The 19,272-nt window shown below is 43.5% G+C and overlaps 1 protein-coding gene across 1 annotated transcript; it reads right to left on the bottom strand.

The window, feature by feature from the left end:
• Positions 1–70: 70 nt before the first annotated feature.
• Positions 71–12,149, bottom strand: LOC117778606 (rho GTPase-activating protein 20-like). Its single transcript, XM_034614332.1, has 16 exons — positions 11,867–12,149; positions 9,426–9,511; positions 7,801–7,974; positions 7,552–7,701; positions 6,934–6,975; positions 6,737–6,821; positions 6,532–6,609; positions 6,169–6,235; positions 5,717–5,905; positions 5,428–5,594; positions 5,000–5,164; positions 4,489–4,601; positions 4,216–4,408; positions 3,654–3,768; positions 2,623–3,533; positions 71–2,541 (listed from the first exon to the last, which is right to left on the bottom strand). Exons 1-16 carry the CDS (start codon positions 11,939–11,941, stop codon positions 1,792–1,794), a joined length of 3,360 nt encoding a protein of 1,119 aa, XP_034470223.1. The 5' UTR covers positions 11,942–12,149; the 3' UTR covers positions 71–1,791.
• Between the last annotated feature and the right edge of the window lie 7,123 nt (positions 12,150–19,272).

Raw genomic sequence — 19,272 nt, 5'->3', positions numbered from 1 at the left:
TCATCTTAGTAAATCATCGTTTGGTCTTTTTTAATTGTCTATTTTCCGCTTCCAGTAACAAGAACTACAACGGCACATGCAAAGGCCCAACAGTCCCTTTATATAACATAACCACTTTGGTGGAGGCAATAAAATCATCACATTTAAATCAGGTTTTCACTCGTCTGTCATTTTATTTGCAAAAGCAGAGTTTTTAGGCATTTTAAACTTCAGTAATTCTGAGGACAAACATAGTGAAACAATTCCTGTACAGAGGCAACAACATAAAGCATAGACCTTTTATTTAAGCTGCTTAAAATACAAGCTTTAAAAAACATGAATGCTCCCATTAATCATAATGGAAACATTAGGGCGAGATGCGTGTGATTCATTTTAATAAATACAGGCTTGAAAATGTGAAAAGAACATTGTTGGCAACAGATAGAACAAGATACCTAAAATATCTGCAACAGCCTGTATGTTCTCATGGTAATAATGAGACGCATTAGAAATGTTTGAGTAGAAAAGACAAAGGAACGTTTACACTTGATGAGCAAACTTCAGCGGCTTCTAGACGAGTCCGTTCACTGCTGTTGACACAACATTTGGCAAATAGCAACTTGAATAATAAAGCAGAGTTCTAATAATTTTTATGAAAAGCGTAAATGGTGAATAATCAAACTTAACCTACAACTCCACTTGTGTCAAAGTGAAACATACATGTGTAGATCCTTTAAGCTGACAATTTGTACTGACAAAGTTCTGTGCACACGCGTCTTACCCAGGCTGCAATTATTCTACAAGTGATATTAATAAAATGTATAATTATATACCATCACGTCTTCGGTTATGTACAACAGAGGATTAGGGCAGTATTGAAGAAAATATTCAGAGATTTCAAGAATAAGGTCATAATATTACAAACATCAAGTTCTAATATGATGAGAACACAGTCACTTTATTTTTGCAATGTAATGTAATGTGAAAAAATTATTGTATCAAGATCTTTGTAGGAGAAACTGTGCATTGATCTGGAGAAATAAGTTAATCCTTGAAAAAAAATGTTTTGGCTATTTGCTCTAACAGAAATCGGATTGAAAGAAGGCAACACCAGGTCGTTTTTAAATTGGCAGGTTTTTTACTTTGGCCTGATGTAGTAAAAAAAATTCTTTCTGCACATGCAAATCAAGACATGAGGACGTATCAGAAAAATAGTTGATAAATGTTTTTGATGGGAAAACGCTCTTTGCTAAGTGTTAACATGTGTGTATATATACTTAATCATACACCTGTTTGTTCTTCAACAGCAAGCAGGGAGAGAGTTACTGTTATAGGTAAAACATATTTAAATGTAATGTATGTGCAACCAGCTCAGTGTATTCAAGCCTAAAGGCCTTAAACCCCTGTGCTTTAGCCTCTACTGAAGCAGTCGTCTGTAAGCTGGAGAGTTGAACTACAGTTAACTGAGAAACCTTATTAACTCTGGATTGTACTGAAACTAGAAAGGGTTGAATATGAGTGTTTGAAAAGCAGCTGTAGGATTCTGTATCATCATCATTACACTGCAGTAAAGCATCTTATGTTGTATTGATATTTGATCTACTTTCCCTCCAGGTTTAATCCATAGACTGTTTCTAAAGATGGACGACACGTCTCAACTATATATGAAGCCGATATATTCTGAAAAACACAAATGTGACATGGATTTATGACCTATACTGCAGCCGGCCACCAGGTGGCAATCTAGACTCTTCGGCTTCACCTTAAGGGAGCAGTAATGTCGTCCATCTTTAAATACGGTCCATGATTTAATTAGACGTAGGATTCTTCGGCAAAGAGAAGCTGCTCGAAATCTGGCTCCGCCTTGGGGTCGTTGCATCTCTTCAGCCACTCCCGGCGACTCTCCACCAGGGCGAGTGCCACCTGCTGGCTGCTCTGGGGGTTGCTGCGCCGGTGCGAGGAGAAGTAGTCCTTCACCGCTTTGGTGGCACAGGGCGAGACACAGAAACGTGCCTCCGACGTCTCGCCCTGCGGATCCACCTCGGACACCTTCAGTCCGGGGTCGCTGGGCAGCCTCGCCCGGCCCAGGGTGGCGGCTTGCTCCACCACCTGTCGTCCAGGCTCTGACACCCGGCGCTGATGGAGCTTGGTGTTACTCTCGCCCTTAACGGAGTGAGTCTTGTGTCGCTTAAACAGGGACAGAGATGGAGGGCCGTGCTTGTAAAATAAAGATGTTGACGGTTGCTTCAGCTCGCTCACGTCACGTTCAGCTGCACTCCTCTGGTTGGAGATGTCACTGGCTGTAGAGGCGTGGCTGGTGCTGAGCTTCCTGGAGCTATGGAATAAGGGAGATTTAGGGAAGTGGAGGTTCCCTGTAGAGCGGTGGTGTGATGGGGGGCTGGATGAGTCCTGTTTAACACGTCCTCCTCCTCCTGTATCTTTGCAGGACACTTTGGGCTTCTGTTGGCTGCTGGAGACCAGTTTTCCTCCTCCCCTCTCGCCTGCTTTTCCTTTCTCTGGGACGAGTTTGCCAAGTTTGAGCGACATATCGGTGGATCCTTCCTGTTTGTATAAGCACATACAATGAATTTAGGACAATATAATATAATACATTCAATCCAGTCATAATAAGATTTTACTTACCCCAGTCTTGTCCTCGTCTTCTTTTTCTAAGTTGTCTTGTTGGGTCAGTGACAGTCTCCGGTCTTTCCTCAGCCAGGAATTTGGGTGGAGGCCCCTGCAACCTCTTAAAGTCCCCCAGCTGAGTGCTTCTCTGGGTGGGGAGCCTTTGGGAATTGTCTCCAGCTCCGGAGACTCATTCGAGGTCAGAGCGGAGCCGACGCTGGTGGAAAGCGATGCAGAGGTATCGTTGGAGGGCAGGCATGGTGTGGACGGGTGAATCCCCCGTCTGGCTGCACAGTGGTCACTGCTTAGGGAGTCAAGGGAATCCAGGGAGGAGCGTGTGGGTGCAGGGGAGGTGGCGGTAGAGGAGAGGCTGGAGGAGCTGGCTCCCAGAGCTCCTCCATGAAGGTTCAGCTCGCCTCCAGAGTGTGTGTGAGCGAGTGTGTGAATGCTTGGCTTCTTTAAAGGCTCTTCTTCATCTTCCTCATCCTCACCAGTGAGACCGTCGGTACTCCCTGAGACACACGGCCGGAACTTGGTCATGTATGCGATTGCCGGCTCTGAGCGCCGCCTCTGTCTGTGCCGTCCATCCAGGGACAGGGAGTCCAGGGTGGAGGAGGCGTCCATGGTCGGTGAGTCCTGGGTGGGGCTGGAGAGGTGTGGGTCCCGTCTCCGGCCTCTTGATCTCCGCAGCGGGTTTAGCTTCAGACCAAGTGGGCTGTCTGCTTGGGTGTGGTGTGTATCGTGGTGTGTATCCGGGTCTGTGTCTTGGTCGTAGTCGCTGAACGTGAGGATGGAGTCCAGGCTGCCCTGCAGAGCTTTGGATCGAAGCTGCATTCGGCTGCAGAGACCGGGCGACCCTCCGCTGCTGTTGTCCAACTCGTTCTCCAGACTGTCGTAGGACGAGTCGGTCGGAGGGTACTTCCAGGACTCTGATGGGCCAGAAAACAATTTAAGTCAAAAAATATTTATATTTTGATAATCTACTTTTATGGACTAATTTCACTGTGACTTTAAATCTCTGTATCTCTGCATCTCCATCATGTCTGTACCTGATCCCAGCTCGTCAGTGTTGAGCTTCTGTGGCAGCCCTCCAAACAGAGAGGTGGGGTCCTCTCCTAGGATCTGCTGACAGTGTTCTATCATGAACTTCACCAGTTCACACACCTGCAGCACACGAGAAGAGGATAAGAGGAGACGCCTGGTGGAAATATATGTAAAGGTTGTTTTTGAGGAACGTTTCAAGGCTGGTAGTAATCTCCTGCTCTTCATTTCTGAGCGGCTGCTGGTGTTACAATGCTTCCTTCTGTCAGGAACAGGAAAACAGCTTTGCTTCACTATTTTGGGGATCTTGCTCAACTTGTTTCTTCTGATGGCAACTTTAGTGACAAAACTAACAAATGCCTCTTTGTTGCTGAGCTGTGAGACGCTTAGACAGATTTATTTTGCCGTGTTGCAACGTAATAATCCTGGGCGTCTATCGAGGTCAAATTCCACAGTGTATTTGTGATATTCCACCCTTAAAAAACTTATTTGACTGGAATATTTTTGCAGTTTGTTGATAAATGTGTCTGTAAACTCCGTATGAGCCAATAAAGATCTCTGGGATCTCACCTTCTTAGCTCCCTCTCCTTCCACTTCAGGACTACAAGGTACTCCGGGAGGCCAAAGCATGCTGGGAGCGATGCACACCGATAAATTGAAACTCGTCATTTGGTTCTCGTGAGCGTTCCCCTCGATGCCCTGCAGCACGGCCAACAGGTGGCGTAGCAGCAGGGCGTTTCCTTTGGGCAGGCGACAGATCATCCTGCCGGAGGTTGGATCAAGTAGTTAGTAAGTAACGCAAAGAGTCGAGTAGAGTAACAGGACAGAGCGTGTGGATGTTACCTCTGTATGTCCTGCACACGTTCTTCCTCCTCCTCCTCTTCCTCCAGAACATCCATCCATTCTTCATGTAGTTCAGAACACAGCAAGCTGCCAGGGATGCTGCGCAGGAAATCCTGAAAGCATCCACACAGCAGGACATCAGGACTGTGCGTTTAAAAAGAATTACAGAATAAAAACTATCCTGCAAATTATCGTGGATTTCTCCAAAAGAGATCTTTAGTTAACTTGCATTTACTGGCATTAAAATGGACTGAGGCAAATATAAATAATTGCTGCGTAAAGACGTGACATCTCTGTGTTATCCCTCCAGATAATAAGAGATTATAATCCAGATTACATTAACAACATGTAGGCTGCTCTGCTGTGAACAGCTTGTCCTGCTCACGTAGCTGCATATCATGTCACACTGAGGCTGAGCAGGATGGAAGCAGATTAATTTTGTGCTTATAGATGTGGGTTAACAAGGTTAATAACAGTGATGCATGCACACACATACACACAGTTTTCAAACCTTAAAGACTCCGGCTATGATGAAGACGTGGTCGCGGGTCAGAGGAAGTTGAAACTCTCCGGCGTCCAGAGTGTCCCGCAGCTCCCTGACCGCCCGAGCCCCCGCCGGCCGCCGGAAGATCCCCCGTGTCCACGAACCCTCGTGGTACAGGAACGCCAACATGTCCTAATGGGACAGGAGAGAGAAAGTGAGGGATCATCGTCCTCCATATTTCTCCATGTAGTAAAAAAAACAAAGCCGCAAACTCTGTTTAGAATTCATGATACTTTAAGTTTCCAGCCTGATAACTGGAGATACTTGCTCTCTACCTGAAAACGACTTAATTGGACACGGTCCCAACAGAATGAATCCCTACATGTGGCTGCAGAGGGCGCTGTTCTCAGTAAAAGTTACGTAGTGTTACTTTAATCGTCAGTGTAACCACTCACCATGACCGGCTTCGGCAGAGCGTCCTCTACACAAACAGCGCTGAGTGGCTGTCCGAACAGGAAGCCACGGGGCGCAAGTGACAGCTCATTGAGGTGGGAGGAGGAGCCTCGCCAGAACGCCCAGGTGATGAGGGACCGCCTCCTTTTAAACGGCTTCTGAAACAAGTCTGGAAAGACAACGCAGTTTCCCAGAATGCATCAGTATACATCTTTCACATTTCTTTTAAATTACACTAACCGTCATTTACAGATAACAGAGTGAGGCTCTATGCACAGTGGATGGTCTCACCTGCAGATACTTGCTGCAGCGTTTCCGTGGGTCGAGGCTTCAGGATGAACTGGCACTGCTTGCTCACCTGCAGCTGCTCCGCCTGCAGCGCCCTCTGTCTGTCCGCAGCTGGTGCCGAGGCGTCCCTGCCTCCCTGAGACACCGAGCATCTCACGTGACTCATCTGGATGCTGAATGGAAACTCATGACCTGAGACACAGAGGAGGAAACAGGATCAATCCCTGGAGGCTTGATATAGTTCCCATAGAACAACAACCACGGCGCCAAAACAGCAACGTGCACAAGTGAGCCCTCGCTGCCAGGAGCTAACTGTGTTTTCTGAGAGTGAATGGTACCAGTGTGTTTAAAAGACACATCTCGCCCCCTGTGGTGGGGATGAGAAACAGAATCACAGATCGACCAGGAAACAATAAATTTAGAACAACAGGATGTGTTGTTTAAGTGTTGCTCACCTATCAGAGGATAGGGAGTGTTGTCCCTCTTCGAGATGACCCACAGCTGATAGTCTTTCACATTCCCCTGAGCAGAAGACACAGAGTCAGAGAGACAAGACACGAGATGCTACCAGACCTCAGAGGACGGGATGGCAGGAAGAGAGATGAAAGAAACGTATTCACCCTCAGTGTTCACATGCTGCTGGTTTACATCACATGTAAATTGTGCAGCTAAGCTGGTGCAGGACTAAAGTGTTGGTGCTGAGCTGCAGCAATAAATCTGAATCAAGGTTTTTGCAAGTTTACATGATCAAAAATATAGAAAAAAATACTATAATACCACAATAAACTCTTTCCTCTCATTTAGTCTTTATCACTCACGATGATGCTGAACTGCTGCAGAGCCAGTCGGATCACCTCATTGGTTGAGTCTGAGTTGCTGACAGGAAGCGTCTTGGTCTAGTGAGGGGAGCAGGAGACACACATGTACATCATCAGGAGAAGAGAGCAGCACGACAGACACACACTGACTAATATTTAAAAGTTTGTATATAAAATGTTCACTGTACAAACAGAGTAAACTTACAACAGCGAAGGAGTTGATTCCCTTCCCGTACACTCTCATTGGAATGGTTTTAGGCTCCTCCTTCTCTTTCTCCTCTTTTATCCGACTGCAGAGGACACAAAGAGGAAACACCAAGTGTGAGGCGTCCATCACACACACACGCATGTAGATATACACACACACACACACACACTAAGTTGTGTGAAGGTAGAGTTTACCTTTTGAGGAGGGAGAGCCATCTCTCCTTCTGTTCTGCTGAGCTGAGGGACACAGTAGAAACATGTCACACATTATTATAGTGTGAGTGTGTGTGTTTCCTATTTTAACTCCACACCTGTCCATGTGTTCTGCCTTCTGTAATTTTAAAGAAAAATAAATCTGGAGAGAAGTTTTGAGTTCGTTCCTTATAAATGATCCTGGTCCCTGTTTACTCCTCATCCTGTCTGTTTTCTGTTCTTGGCCTTTAGGGTCGAGTTTACAGCGTCATCAACATATTTACTATTGAAACATAAACACATTTTACAGCCGCTGACGTTCGGCGGCGTGAACGGGAAGTTTCACTCGGAGTCGCATTAAAATGTCTCCAGGTTACAACCTTCTAAACACGGTGCTATTAAACAAACACTCACACTCAGTGTTACAGTATACAAAGAATTACACTGATCAGAGAGGCTGGATATGTTTACATGAACATGTTTTTATACGCCCAACACATTCCAGCTTGTTTCTGCATCTTTGTGTGTGTGTGTGTGTGTGTGTGTGTGTGTGTGTGTGTGTGTGTGTGTGTGTGTGTGTGTGTGTGTGTGTGTGTGTGTGTGTGTGTGTGTGTGTGTTACCTAAACATAGCACCACAGTTGCAGGTGGGCCAGCCCATGACGAAGCTCCTCTCAGGGTTGGTGCTGCCCTCACACACCTCGTCCATGCAGCTCGCCGTCCACATGTCACACACACGCACCTGGGCCTTCTGCTTGAAGTGGTTGGCTGACCTGAGATCGTAAAGAGATGGCGTGAAAACACACACATTTTTACCTTGGACTGTGGAGGGAGCGAGGAGCAGCCAGAAATGTCCTTAACCCTGTGCTCACTTTGCTTTGGCGATAACCAGGAGGTCATCAAACAGGAAGAGGTGTCTGTCCTGAGTCTGCATCCCCGTCTTCAACTGAGCGTGTGCGTGGAGAAGAAAGGACCTATCAGAGGCGGCGAGGAAGGACTGCACCAACGGACACGTCTCTGGACACAGCGGAAGCAGGAAGCTCTCTCTGAAACACCAACACACGGAGCCCGTCAGCGAGAATAATCACAATATGTCATTTTGAAGTTGCAGCAAAAGAAATCTGTATAGTTTTTTCCAAATATCCAGACTGTGAACACGTCTGACATGGAATAATTCTCTGGAGATCATGTCTGAAAACATTATTTGAACTGATACTCAAATTGGGCACAAGATGTTAAAGCAATATTTGGTGTCTGCCACTATCACGGCATTTAACAGCCACAGCTAAACTTTGTAAATGTCCAAGTTTCACTGTGACACCTTCTCTTTTGGAGGAGGATGGGGAGTTAGGGGGAAAGTCTTCACTGCAGAGGGGGAACATGCAGGACAGTGATATTCTCAGTATGGACTTAACTTCTCTTAGCCTTCTTCCAAAGCCCTGCAGTGTTACGCAAACTTACGTCAATATCTAAACTCTTTAAACTGCTGCTAATGTCTCCGAGTGGCTCTGACATCTTCTTGTGTAACCCACTGACAGCGTGACTGGGTGGTGATGCTGGGCAGCAGCTAACTCATTGGTTGTTCTGAGGTGGACAGTGTCAGTTCATCTGAAGACATGTTCCGTGGTGATGAAAGCAGGACTCAGTCATCCCCTGCTGCTTAGGATGAATGACATGTGCCTCTTTTATCTGAAGATCTGGCCCGATGTTGACACACTGCACGTTCATTGAGTTTGCATGATCCACATTTGACTTTGGATTCAATAGAGATGAATGAGGCATCAAAGTCTCTCGTGTTCTGCTCGTTATGTAAACTGTGTTGAGTCAGAGGCCGTCGGATCCAGAGCAGAGGGCAGCGTGAGGTCAGTCACAGCCAAACTACAACTGTATCTTTACACAGTGTAACATTCAAACAGGTACATGTACATGGGTTTGAATGGTGTGGCTGAAAGGGGGATTTTTTACCTATGAATAGAGAGAAGTCATAAAGATGTAATTTTTAATTTGATGTGTGTCAAGGCCAATTTTTGCGTAGGAGGAGCTTTTTAACGAGGTTATTTCTTCTTCACTTTCCTTCTCAGTATGTTCTACAACAGATACTATAAATAGCTGCTGATCCTCTGTTAAGTCTGGTTACAGGTGGATTATCTATCCCAGTGGATTCAACACCTCAGTCAGTGTTGTGCCAGGGGCATGTGACTGTGTGTGTGTGTGTGTGTGTGTGTGTGTGTGTGTGTGTGTGTGTGTGGCCTGACCACAGCGACCTCTTTGTGAGAGAACAGGAGGAGGTCTGGCTGTTTCTGCAGATGTTTTAATTGACCCACTCAGCCTGTCGAGTTGTGTGGTGACACTGAACTTCAACCTACACGTGCTGGTCAACTTACAACACTTACACAATGGCTTCAACAGCAGGACCATAAACTCACTGCTGCAAGGACCTTGCACTTTTAATTTAGAAGACGACTATCGAATCTACGTGCTGATTGTGATTTGTTACCTGGAGACGGTCTTGGACCTGGTGAGAGCTTTGGTGAAGACCAGAGACGGAGCCGACTGACGCCGATAACTTTGAGACTTCATCCGCTAAAAGAGACAAAACAAAGTTCAAGAAAATCTGAGCATATACACTGAGGCAACCAGGGTATAAAGAAATCAACCTAAACTCACTTAACACACGTCTTTTCTTGATGGGAACGACTTACATTTTGCTTGTTTGCTTATTTCCTATCATCAATATTCGTGTTTCATTCCTGCCACACTGCTCTGTAAAACTAAAAGGCTCAAATCCCACCGTGTGTGCGTCATGTTTACTCTCCTCACTTGTTACATAGGCACCTTAATGTTCCGTCCATTCATTACAGAGCTGGGACTGACCTCGACAACGACAAGCACGGCAGCAGGTTGAAAGAGGAGACATTAAACACAGAGGAATGTCGGAACATGAAGATCAGTGTTCCATCTCTCTCTGAACTCTCTCACACTTCAGATATCATTGCTGCATATTGAAAGTCACGTTTATTTTCTGTTTCTGTGCCTCTCAACACTTCCAACATTATTTGAACCCACCCGCTGACATTATGAGATCCTCTTTTTCTCTGCTGGATCCTCGTTTCCTCACGAGGATCAGTGAGGACTCATTTAATCTAATTGTAGAAGGATTTCTGAGTGTGAAGCGAGGTGACAAACAAGCTTTACACAACCATAGTTCATCCACTGTATGACGGACTAACACGACCTGTGGCACCGTCACATTTCTTCTGTTATTTACTCCACCTGAGCTTTAAGGATTTCCAGCAGATAGAAAGACGAGGGTTTAGTAGTTTCACGACTGAGCTCTCAATGTAGTGGACGTTTAAATTCTCTGGGTCTTTATTGTCCCTTTAATATCTTATGATTTATGACAATATGCAGGACATTGGAACAGATTTTTTAATCGTTTTTACATACAGAAATACTCCATATGTTTCTAGTTGATAAGTTTGCTTTTAATCACTTATTTGATTTCATAAAAACGAGGGTAAACTGCAGACTCTGTCTCTAAATGTGCAAGATGGCAGCGTTTGCGTCGGGGATATTTTGGCTTCATTTCTGGATAGTGAGAGGAAGTGGAGATGCTTTGATGATGACATCATTCCTACATATGATCATGAATCAATTTTCAATCTATATAAGCTCCAGGTCGTGTCTGTAGTCCTACAGGACGCAGCGATACCTTTAAAAAAGCATTTTTGAACCACACATTTTGTGGAGTGTGAACTTTAGATCGTCCCTGCAGCTCTTTGCAGAGATATCTCTGGAAAACGTGTTTTTCTCACACATTCTCCGTCAGCAGGTCGACCACAGTCTCCAGTTTGTGTGCAGGCTTTAAAACATTCTCAGTGCAAACAGAAGTAAAAGAGTCCACAGTGAGAAAAGATCAACCCCCCCCCGCCCATCAACTGACACACACATCCACACATTTCTGACATGTCACGATGTAATATCGTTGGTTTAGTCGTGTCGCACGTTGGTGAAACATTCCTCACACTCCAGCCACAACATTACAATGTTACCTTTCAGCCCTAAAAATACACAGAGACATAAGAAGCTAATGTGGAAACATGACTTTATCTGCTCTGTTGACCAGCTCTGATATTAGTGACTGTGTCCCAACACACAGCAGCTCAGAGAGAAGTAAGCTGGGCTGGACTCGTGCCTGCAGTGTTTCACCAAACTGTGACGTTTCTGGGCTGTTTCATTTACTCTCTGCGAACTTCAGTGGATATGCACATATCACAGTGATCTCTGTGTTTGCTCATACTGTCAAACACCTACAGGACCTGCAGGGACACTCAGAACATACATGTGGAATCATTAACCGAAACAAGGACAGAGCAGCAGGACTCGTTTCTTACATCACCATGACGTCTTGCAGCCACAGACTAACTGATGAACTAATCAATCCATCAATGAAATGTAAATAAAACCTTTAGATATTAGGCTGAATATCAGATGATACACTGCACAATAGCTTCGCCACATGTCAGTCACACAACGGTCAAGTTAAGTGTAGATCTACAACAAACCAGTGAATTGTTATTTTCATTATTGATTCATCTTATTATAATTGAATTTATGGCATTATTTGCTTTGAAAATGACATTGAATGATTAATCAGTTCTAAAATGAATTGGTGATTTATTTCTGAGATGCTTTCAGCCGGATCAGGGGGCAGAAACATGTTAAACCACAAATCCAACTACTGACCTACTGGTGCAGGTGGGTGTGACCCCATGGCAGGTACATGATGGGTTTTCTCAGGTGAAATAACTGAAGATGGAGACAATCTGATGCGCTTTTACGCACCAACTGAATCTTATTAAAGTTTCTCCTTAAAACGTAAAATCAGACACGTGTTACCAAAATCTGGATGAACGCCTCAGGCGGTTGAAAACGTACCCGTTTGTTTTCCTGCTGCCCTGCTCCCCCTCGGCTGAGGCTGTCCTGCTGCTGCTGGGGAGACATGTTGTCCATCCAGCCTCCAGACGTGCTCCGGCTCACTGTCCAACTGTCCCTGGGGGATGCAGGGGACACAGGAATCCCATTAATAACCTCCGTCTCCGGAAGATGGAGACCATCTCAACACAAGCTCGGAGGAAGTCACTGAACGTCTGCAGCTCGGGACGCAGACAGTAGATTCTGTGAGGAGGAAAGTTCAGGTGAGTTTTTAGATAAAGAAAAATATAAAAACAAGTGAGTAATAGAAGCAGCTGAGACCAGAGTTGTGCGTCCTGCTCAGCATCAATGAAGGCTGAGCTGTAACCAAAGCACCTCCTGTCTGGATTATCTGTGCCACTTCTTAATGCGTCTTTACGCACAGAATGGAGGCGGCGCCAACACGCTGCCAAAAAAAGAGGTCCGCCTATTTTTAACATCATTAATTTCGCACAATATCCTTTATTTTTTTTTAACAAATGAGAGGACAGAGTTTACTTTGGGGATAAACTAACAAACACGACTACATGTCAAATGTCACCTTGTATTTATATGGTAGAAGACACAGCTACTGATATTATATATACAAGAAAAGAAAGATAAAGAGTGAGTAAATACTCATGCTACATGCATAAATATTACTCTACTCTGAGTAAATTAAGTTTTAATTATGCTTCAACATACCCTTCCTTACTTGGCTGTAGTACTAGAATGCCGCCACAAGAGGGAATCAAAGGTTCATCATTTACCATATTGAAGAAACACATATATTGAAAAAGAGCCTTGAGATTATAAGAATAATCTCATTATATTACGATAATAAAGTCATAATATTATGGGAGTAAGGAAGCAAAAATTTCCTCTGGATCCAAAATCTTGAATCTCCTTGTTTCTAGAGAAACTCTGAAACGTCTTTGAATATCACACAGATGAGTGATGATAACCATACATGTCCTCCTCCACAAGAGGGCAGTATACCCCGAGTCCGTGTGGTTCTTCCTTCAGAATAAACTTTTCAAAATCTTGATACTTATGATGATGTGACGCTGATGTGATGAAATATTACGTATTTCGTAAGTAAGTAATAATAATAATAAGTAATAATAGAAAAACTTTATTTATATGTCACCTTTCACAGCAGTTACAAGATGCTTTACAAGTTAAAAATGAAAAGTGAAGGCAGATGATAGGAAACAGTTAAAAAAACAAAAACAATAAGAAACAATTTAAAAGCTAAATAAACGAGATAAAATGAAACATTATAAAATGATGAAAATAGACAGTTAGGTTTTAGAGATTTAAGAGACCATAAGGAGTTGGAGGGTTTTTTTATTGTTGACCTTAAAAGTCAACCATAAAATCTGCAATAAATTCATGCTGATCTTTTAATGAAGTATAACTGAACAGGGTGCTCCACATTTCTTATATCAATATTGAATTCTCTTTTTTTCTCCATAGGCAACTGCACCACAGTCCTGAAACTGCAGCCTCCAGTACTGACGACTCCACATATATAATATTTAAACCTCATCTCGCTTACAAACAAACAAAGGGACCGAGGGGACCTTGTTGTTATGGCCAAGACTGAAGTATCAGGGTCCAGGGAGACGTACTATACTATGACCTTTTTCAGATATTTTAGATGACACTGTACTATGACATTTTTAACAAAGATTAGACCATATCCTTTCCTATCAGAATCAGAATCGAAGTTCACCATCATCGTCTTTGGCAGGTTGAACGTCTTCAACTGCAAAGTGCTCCCTCTGCTGGGCTTTTCTGGTGAAGGATCCAGTGTTCAGTTCCCACTTCAGGTCCTGGGTGATGAAGGTGCCCAGGAGACAGTTACTCCATGCATAAGACATGATTTTAAAAAGGGTTAGACTTAGGGGTAGGTTAGTATGTCGTCTGAAAACTGGTAAAAAAGTCCTGCTCCAACAGACTGAGCTACTTGACCAGACACCTGCTGTTTCCTTCTTAGAAGCTTCTTCTCTAAAGTCCAGCTCCCAATGCAAACACCCAATGATCTGTTGAAGTCCAACGCTCAGATTAAAGACTTGAGGACCCAAAGAGAAAGGATTGTCTGTCTGGTCATGTAGCTCAGTCCTATAGAGGATGGACTTGCAAACCAAAAGTCCAGAGTTCGATTCTTATGAAAGTCCATCCTTTAAAAAACTGAGCTACTTGACCAGAGACACACAAGCCTCCTTCTTTGAGTTCTCAAGTCCAACTCACTGACACTCAGTGAAATTATGAAGTTATACACATGAAAGACTTTAGAACCCAAAGAAGGAGACTTGTGTGTCTCTGGTCAATAACTCAGCTTCTTAGAAGATGGACTCTCATAAGAATCGAACCCACCACTTCAGACTGCGTAGTCCATCCTCTATCAGACTGAGCAACTTGGTCAGGATAAAGAATGTTCTGGGTCCAACGCTCATTAAACTCGTTCTCTCAAGTGAAAACGCACTGTACATATAGAACATCCGTTAAAAACATTCCATCATCCTCCTGTAGCGTAGAGGAAAGGCTGCAGGTCTCGCTAGCAGAAAGTTCTTGGTTCAAAACTCACTTAGGTTAGTTTTAAGTTCTCTTGTGAAAATGCACTATACATATAGAACGTCCGTTAAAAGTATTCCATCGTCCTTCTGTAGCGTAGAGGAGAGGTTACAGGTCTTAATAGCAGAATGTTCTTGGTTCAAAACCCGCTGTTGTTAGCTTTAAGTTCTCTTGTGAAAATGCACTATACATATAGAACGTCCGGTAAAATTATTCCATTGTCCTTCTGCAGTGTTGAGGAAACGCTACAGGTCTTACAACCAGAAGGTTCTTGGTTCAAATCTGGACACAGACAGTTTTCCATTCTCCCATTCAAAACCATTCAGGGGCAATTTTGTATTGTTAACATGATACAAATGAACAAGACAAATAGAACATCTGTTCAAAGGACTAAAGGAGACCTCCGCTAGCCTAGAGGAGATACTACAGGACTTGGCTCCTGAAGGTTCTTGGTTCAAATCTGACCAGAGCCAAACTGGCCTTGTCCTTGGCTTTGGCTTTGGAGCAGGGTGTCGAGTGTTGAGTGTAGGGGAGCAGGTGGATGATGATCCAGGGGAGCAGGTGGATGATGCATAGCTGTATGAAAGAACCCAGTCCTCACCAGTCTCCGTGCAAAGCACGGAGTCTGGGTGAGTCCAACAATGTGTCTCCTGCCGCAACCAGGAACTAGTTGAATAGTTGCATTCTCCACATGCTTCGCATGCGCAGCATGCGAAGCATGGGAGAATGCAACTATTCAACTAGCTTAAAAGCATTCTCCCATGCGAAGCATGGGAGAATGCAATATTTTATTTTAGTAATATAAGTATTATAAGTATTGTGCGGAGTGCAATAAAGACAGAGTATAATTAAGTCTTTTTTTTATTTTTAAGTGTAAGTGTAATTTATTTTTAAGTGTAATTTTGTATATTTTATTTTAATTAATTCTTTTAAATTGGATGGTTCATGGGAGAATGGTAAAGTGTCTTTTGTCAGATTTGAACCAAGAACCTTCTGGTCCAAAGACCTGTAGCATTACCTCCACACTACAGGAGCACAATGACATTACTTTAACAGACGTTCTATATGTAGAGTACAATTTTCACAAGAGATCTTAAAGCTCACCATAGCAGGTTTTGAACCAGGAACCTTCTGCTATCAACACCTGTAGCCTTTCCACTACACTGCAGGAGGATGATGGTTTTAAATTAACGGACGTACTATATGAAGAGTACATCTACACAAGAGAACTTAAAGCTAAACTCAGTGGGATTTGAACCAAGAACCTTCTGCCATCAAGACCTGTAGCCTTTCCTCTATGCTACAGGATGATGGCAAAGTTTTAACGGACGTTCTATATGTATAGAGCGTTGGACTTAAACAGATCATTGGGTGTTTGCATTGGGGGCTGGACTTTAAAGAAAACCTTCTAAGAAGGAAACAGCAGGTGTCTGACCAAGTAGCTCAGTCTGTTGGGGCAGGACTTAGACCTCTGAGGTTGCTGGTTCGATTCTTATGAGTCCATCTTCTAAGAGGCTGAGCTACTTGACCAGAGACACACAAGTCTCTTTCTTTGGCTTCTCAAGTCTTTCATGTGTATAACTTCATAATTTCACTGAGTGTCAGTGAGTTGGACTTGAGAACTCAAAGAAAGAGGCTTGTGTGTCTCTGGTCAAGTAGCTCAGCCTCTTAGAGAACAGATTGTAATAAGAATCGAACCAGCGACCTCAGGTGTAGCAGTGCATCCTTTAACAGACTGAGCTACTTGGTCAGACACCTGTCATTTCTTTTTAAGAAGCTTCTTCTTCTATGTCCAGCCCCCCAATGCAAACACTCAGAGCTGGTGAAGTCCTCCACTCACATTAAAGAGCCAAGAACCCAGAGACAGAGGCTGAAGTGTGTCTGGTCAAGTATCTCAGTCTGTTAGAGGAAGGACTTGCAGACCTGGAGTCGTGGGTTCAATTCTTATGGGACCCAGTGAATTTATGAAGTCAAACAGTCTGATGAGACAGTTGAAAGCTTCATGAGAGGATCTTTGTTTGTGTTGGGTCAAGTAGCTCAGTCAGATGACAGTAGTCTGGTGATTCTGTAGCTGTGAGTTCAAGTCTTGTTCATGGAAACAGAACAAGACTGAGATTTGATTCTTATGCTCTGGGAGATTGAAGTGAAAAGATAAAGATGCCACGAGAAGGTTGGTGAACGCGAAGGGGACTCGGTGGTGTGGTGGATTGGTTCACATCTGCAAGGATGTACCTGTGAGGAGCTAGTTCGAATCCTCACCGTGGCTGATAACCGGAGCGTGTGTGTGTGTTTGTGTGTGTGTGTCTGTATGTGGGTGTTGGTGACGGTGACACTGGTGGTGGGGGTGAGTACCAGGGGGAGGCCGTGTCTCCCCCGGCCCTCCAGAGAATCAGGAACAAGTGGTTATCGAAGGAAACACAAAAACCAGCTGAATTTTACTGAAACATATATTTAATATTATTATCTGTAAACCGCATACACGGAAAAAAGGTTTGCGTGGTCTCCTCTCGGTAACTACCACCTGAAATAGCAACCCATTGATTAGATCTTCTGATTGTTTGATGAGTCACAGCAGTTTCCACTATAAACATGTTAACAATGAAAAAGCTGCGGCGACACGTCAAACACGCAGAAGATCCAATAAATGTGTTGATATTTTAAGCAGTAGTCACCAAATGATGGGTCCATGGGCTCTGGCTCCTGGCTCCTGGCGGCTCTGGCTCCCTCTACCTCCATCTCTGGCTAATGACAGTAGCAAACAAAACAAACTAATGAGACGAGTTTTCCTCAACAACACATGTTAACAATGAAAAAGCTGCAGAAACACATGAACACACAGAATATCTAATAAATGTTGAGCTATTTTATGCAATAGTCACCTCATGGTGGCCCCCGGCAGCAGCTCCGGCTCCTGGTGGCTCCGTGGGGGGGGGGGGGGGGTCTCCTCTCTGTAACTGCTGCCTAAAATAACAAACCATTGATTTGAGATTATTATTAACTGACTTTTCATGCTTCAGATAATCTAACAATCTCACATACAATTAGAATCATACAATTAGAACGTAATTCAAATCCAAATGTTACAGTTGAATTTTACTTTTAAAGCAAACACACTAGGGCTGGGTGATAAAACACTATCAATGCAATGTGTAGACTTTAGTGACATCTAGTGGTGAAGTTGCATGTTTGAAAAACTAAATTTATTTTATGGAACATTCTCGGTTCATGTTTAAAAGGTGAAAACTTTAGAAACAGCTTCTTTCTGCTCCAGACACAAGTTTCTCTCTTTTACTTCCCATGACTGAACAACTGGTGCCAGGTGAGGTTAGCTTGTGATGCTAGCTTAGCTTAGCATTCCCATTAGAAACTAACGAGACGAGTTTTCCTTTCAAACACAAGTTAACAATGAAGAATGTGCAGCGACACGTCCAACACACAGAAGATGTAATAAATGTGTTGATGTTTTAAACAGTATTCACCTCATGAAGGATCTATGGCTGCGGATCCTGCATCGCCGGCTCCATGCGGAAGTACCGACTGGCAAACCGGAAGTGGAGGATCCCAATGGTGTATATGGAGAAGGGGGACTTGGAATATACCAAGTCAGGTAGAGTCCACAGGGGTGAAGTAATAATATAACCGTTGAAACTATTTGAAAACATTCCTGGGCATGACAGATGTCTTAAACTATGTAGCACATCACATGATATGATAATTAAATATCACAATCTGTCTTAATGCATTTACTCATCCATCATGAGTACATTCATTGACAGGTTGATGATGACGAGACGCTCACAGTAAGGACCCAAGTTATACTTAAGTCATGTTTCGTCCTCCATAACTTGGTGTCTGTGTGTTTTGTTTGAATAAAAACTGGTTTAAAAGTCTGTTTAAACATCGTCAAGCAAAGAAAGGCTCGGCAGGGCCTTGATCTCTCAACCTTCCACATGGGAGTCAGAACAAATGTGGAGTTCGAACCTCTTGAGGATCCTTTAAAATACTTTTTTCTCATTTGGATATGAATCTCTGCAACAGTGGTTTTCAAACCTTCTGGCTTGAGGCTGCTAAAAAATGATCTTCGCAGTTTGAGGTCATGAATTGGGAGCAGTTTAAAGGGGGGAAATGTCCAGTCAGCAGAAATAGGCGGAGACATTAAAAAAAGTAAATAAACACACCTACATAACTTATAGCTTCATCTAGGTCACAATGTTGTAATGTAGGGCACATTCAATCTTTGAAGGAAGGAGACGGTATCTTTGCTTCGTGATGTAGATATATGACACGATGGTAATAAAAGATAACACGATAAATATAATTCTTCATGCCTCACAAATGCAGGGAGGAATATAAAGGAGGTAAATTGGATTTTTCATCAGGGAAAAACAACTGTTGTCCCAAAATCTATTGTTCTTGTAGAAACAGAAGTGGGCCATAAAGTGGGCTAAAGGAGAACGAGGCCACAAAGTGAGGGACACGGATGATTCATTCCCCAAATTGGCCACAATCAGCCCCATTAAGAACTGGATCACTTCAATGATTACCTTCCCTCATGTTGATAATGAGCAGCCTTGGGCATGGCAAAGAAAAGCAGCACGTCTCGCCGGCTCCCAACCTTCCTGCTGCAAACACACTTTCCAATCTGAGAGTATCAATATCACTCTGATCGTAGAAAGTCATAATTCCATCTTTCACTTTATATTCAATAACATTCTCTGGAGTGGATCAATTAATTTCATAACAGAAAAGAGGTAAAGAAATCTGTGTTTTAACAAATCATCTTTATTTATTGTAGAGACAAAACGGTTCAT

The sequence above is a fragment of the Hippoglossus hippoglossus genome, chromosome 2 (assembly GCF_009819705.1).
Source record: "Hippoglossus hippoglossus isolate fHipHip1 chromosome 2, fHipHip1.pri, whole genome shotgun sequence".
Lineage (NCBI taxonomy): Eukaryota > Metazoa > Chordata > Actinopteri > Pleuronectiformes > Pleuronectidae > Hippoglossus > Hippoglossus hippoglossus.
This window is presented reverse-complemented; position numbering and strand designations above follow the sequence as displayed.

What these genes read in the sequence shown, in the direction of transcription:
- LOC117778606 (XM_034614332.1), bottom strand. Translation starts at nt 11,941, where the DNA reads ATGGACAACATGTCTCCCCAGCAGCAGCAGGACAGCCTCAGCCGAGGG. An exon ending in TGGCTCTCCCTCCTCAAAAG is followed by an intron (nt 6,822 to 6,933) that starts GTAAACTCTACC and finishes TGTCCTCTGCAG; the next exon opens with TCGGATAAAAGAGGAGAAAG. An exon ending in AAGACGAGGACAAGACTGGG is followed by an intron (nt 2,542 to 2,622) that starts GTAAGTAAAATC and finishes TTATACAAACAG; the next exon opens with GAAGGATCCACCGATATGTC.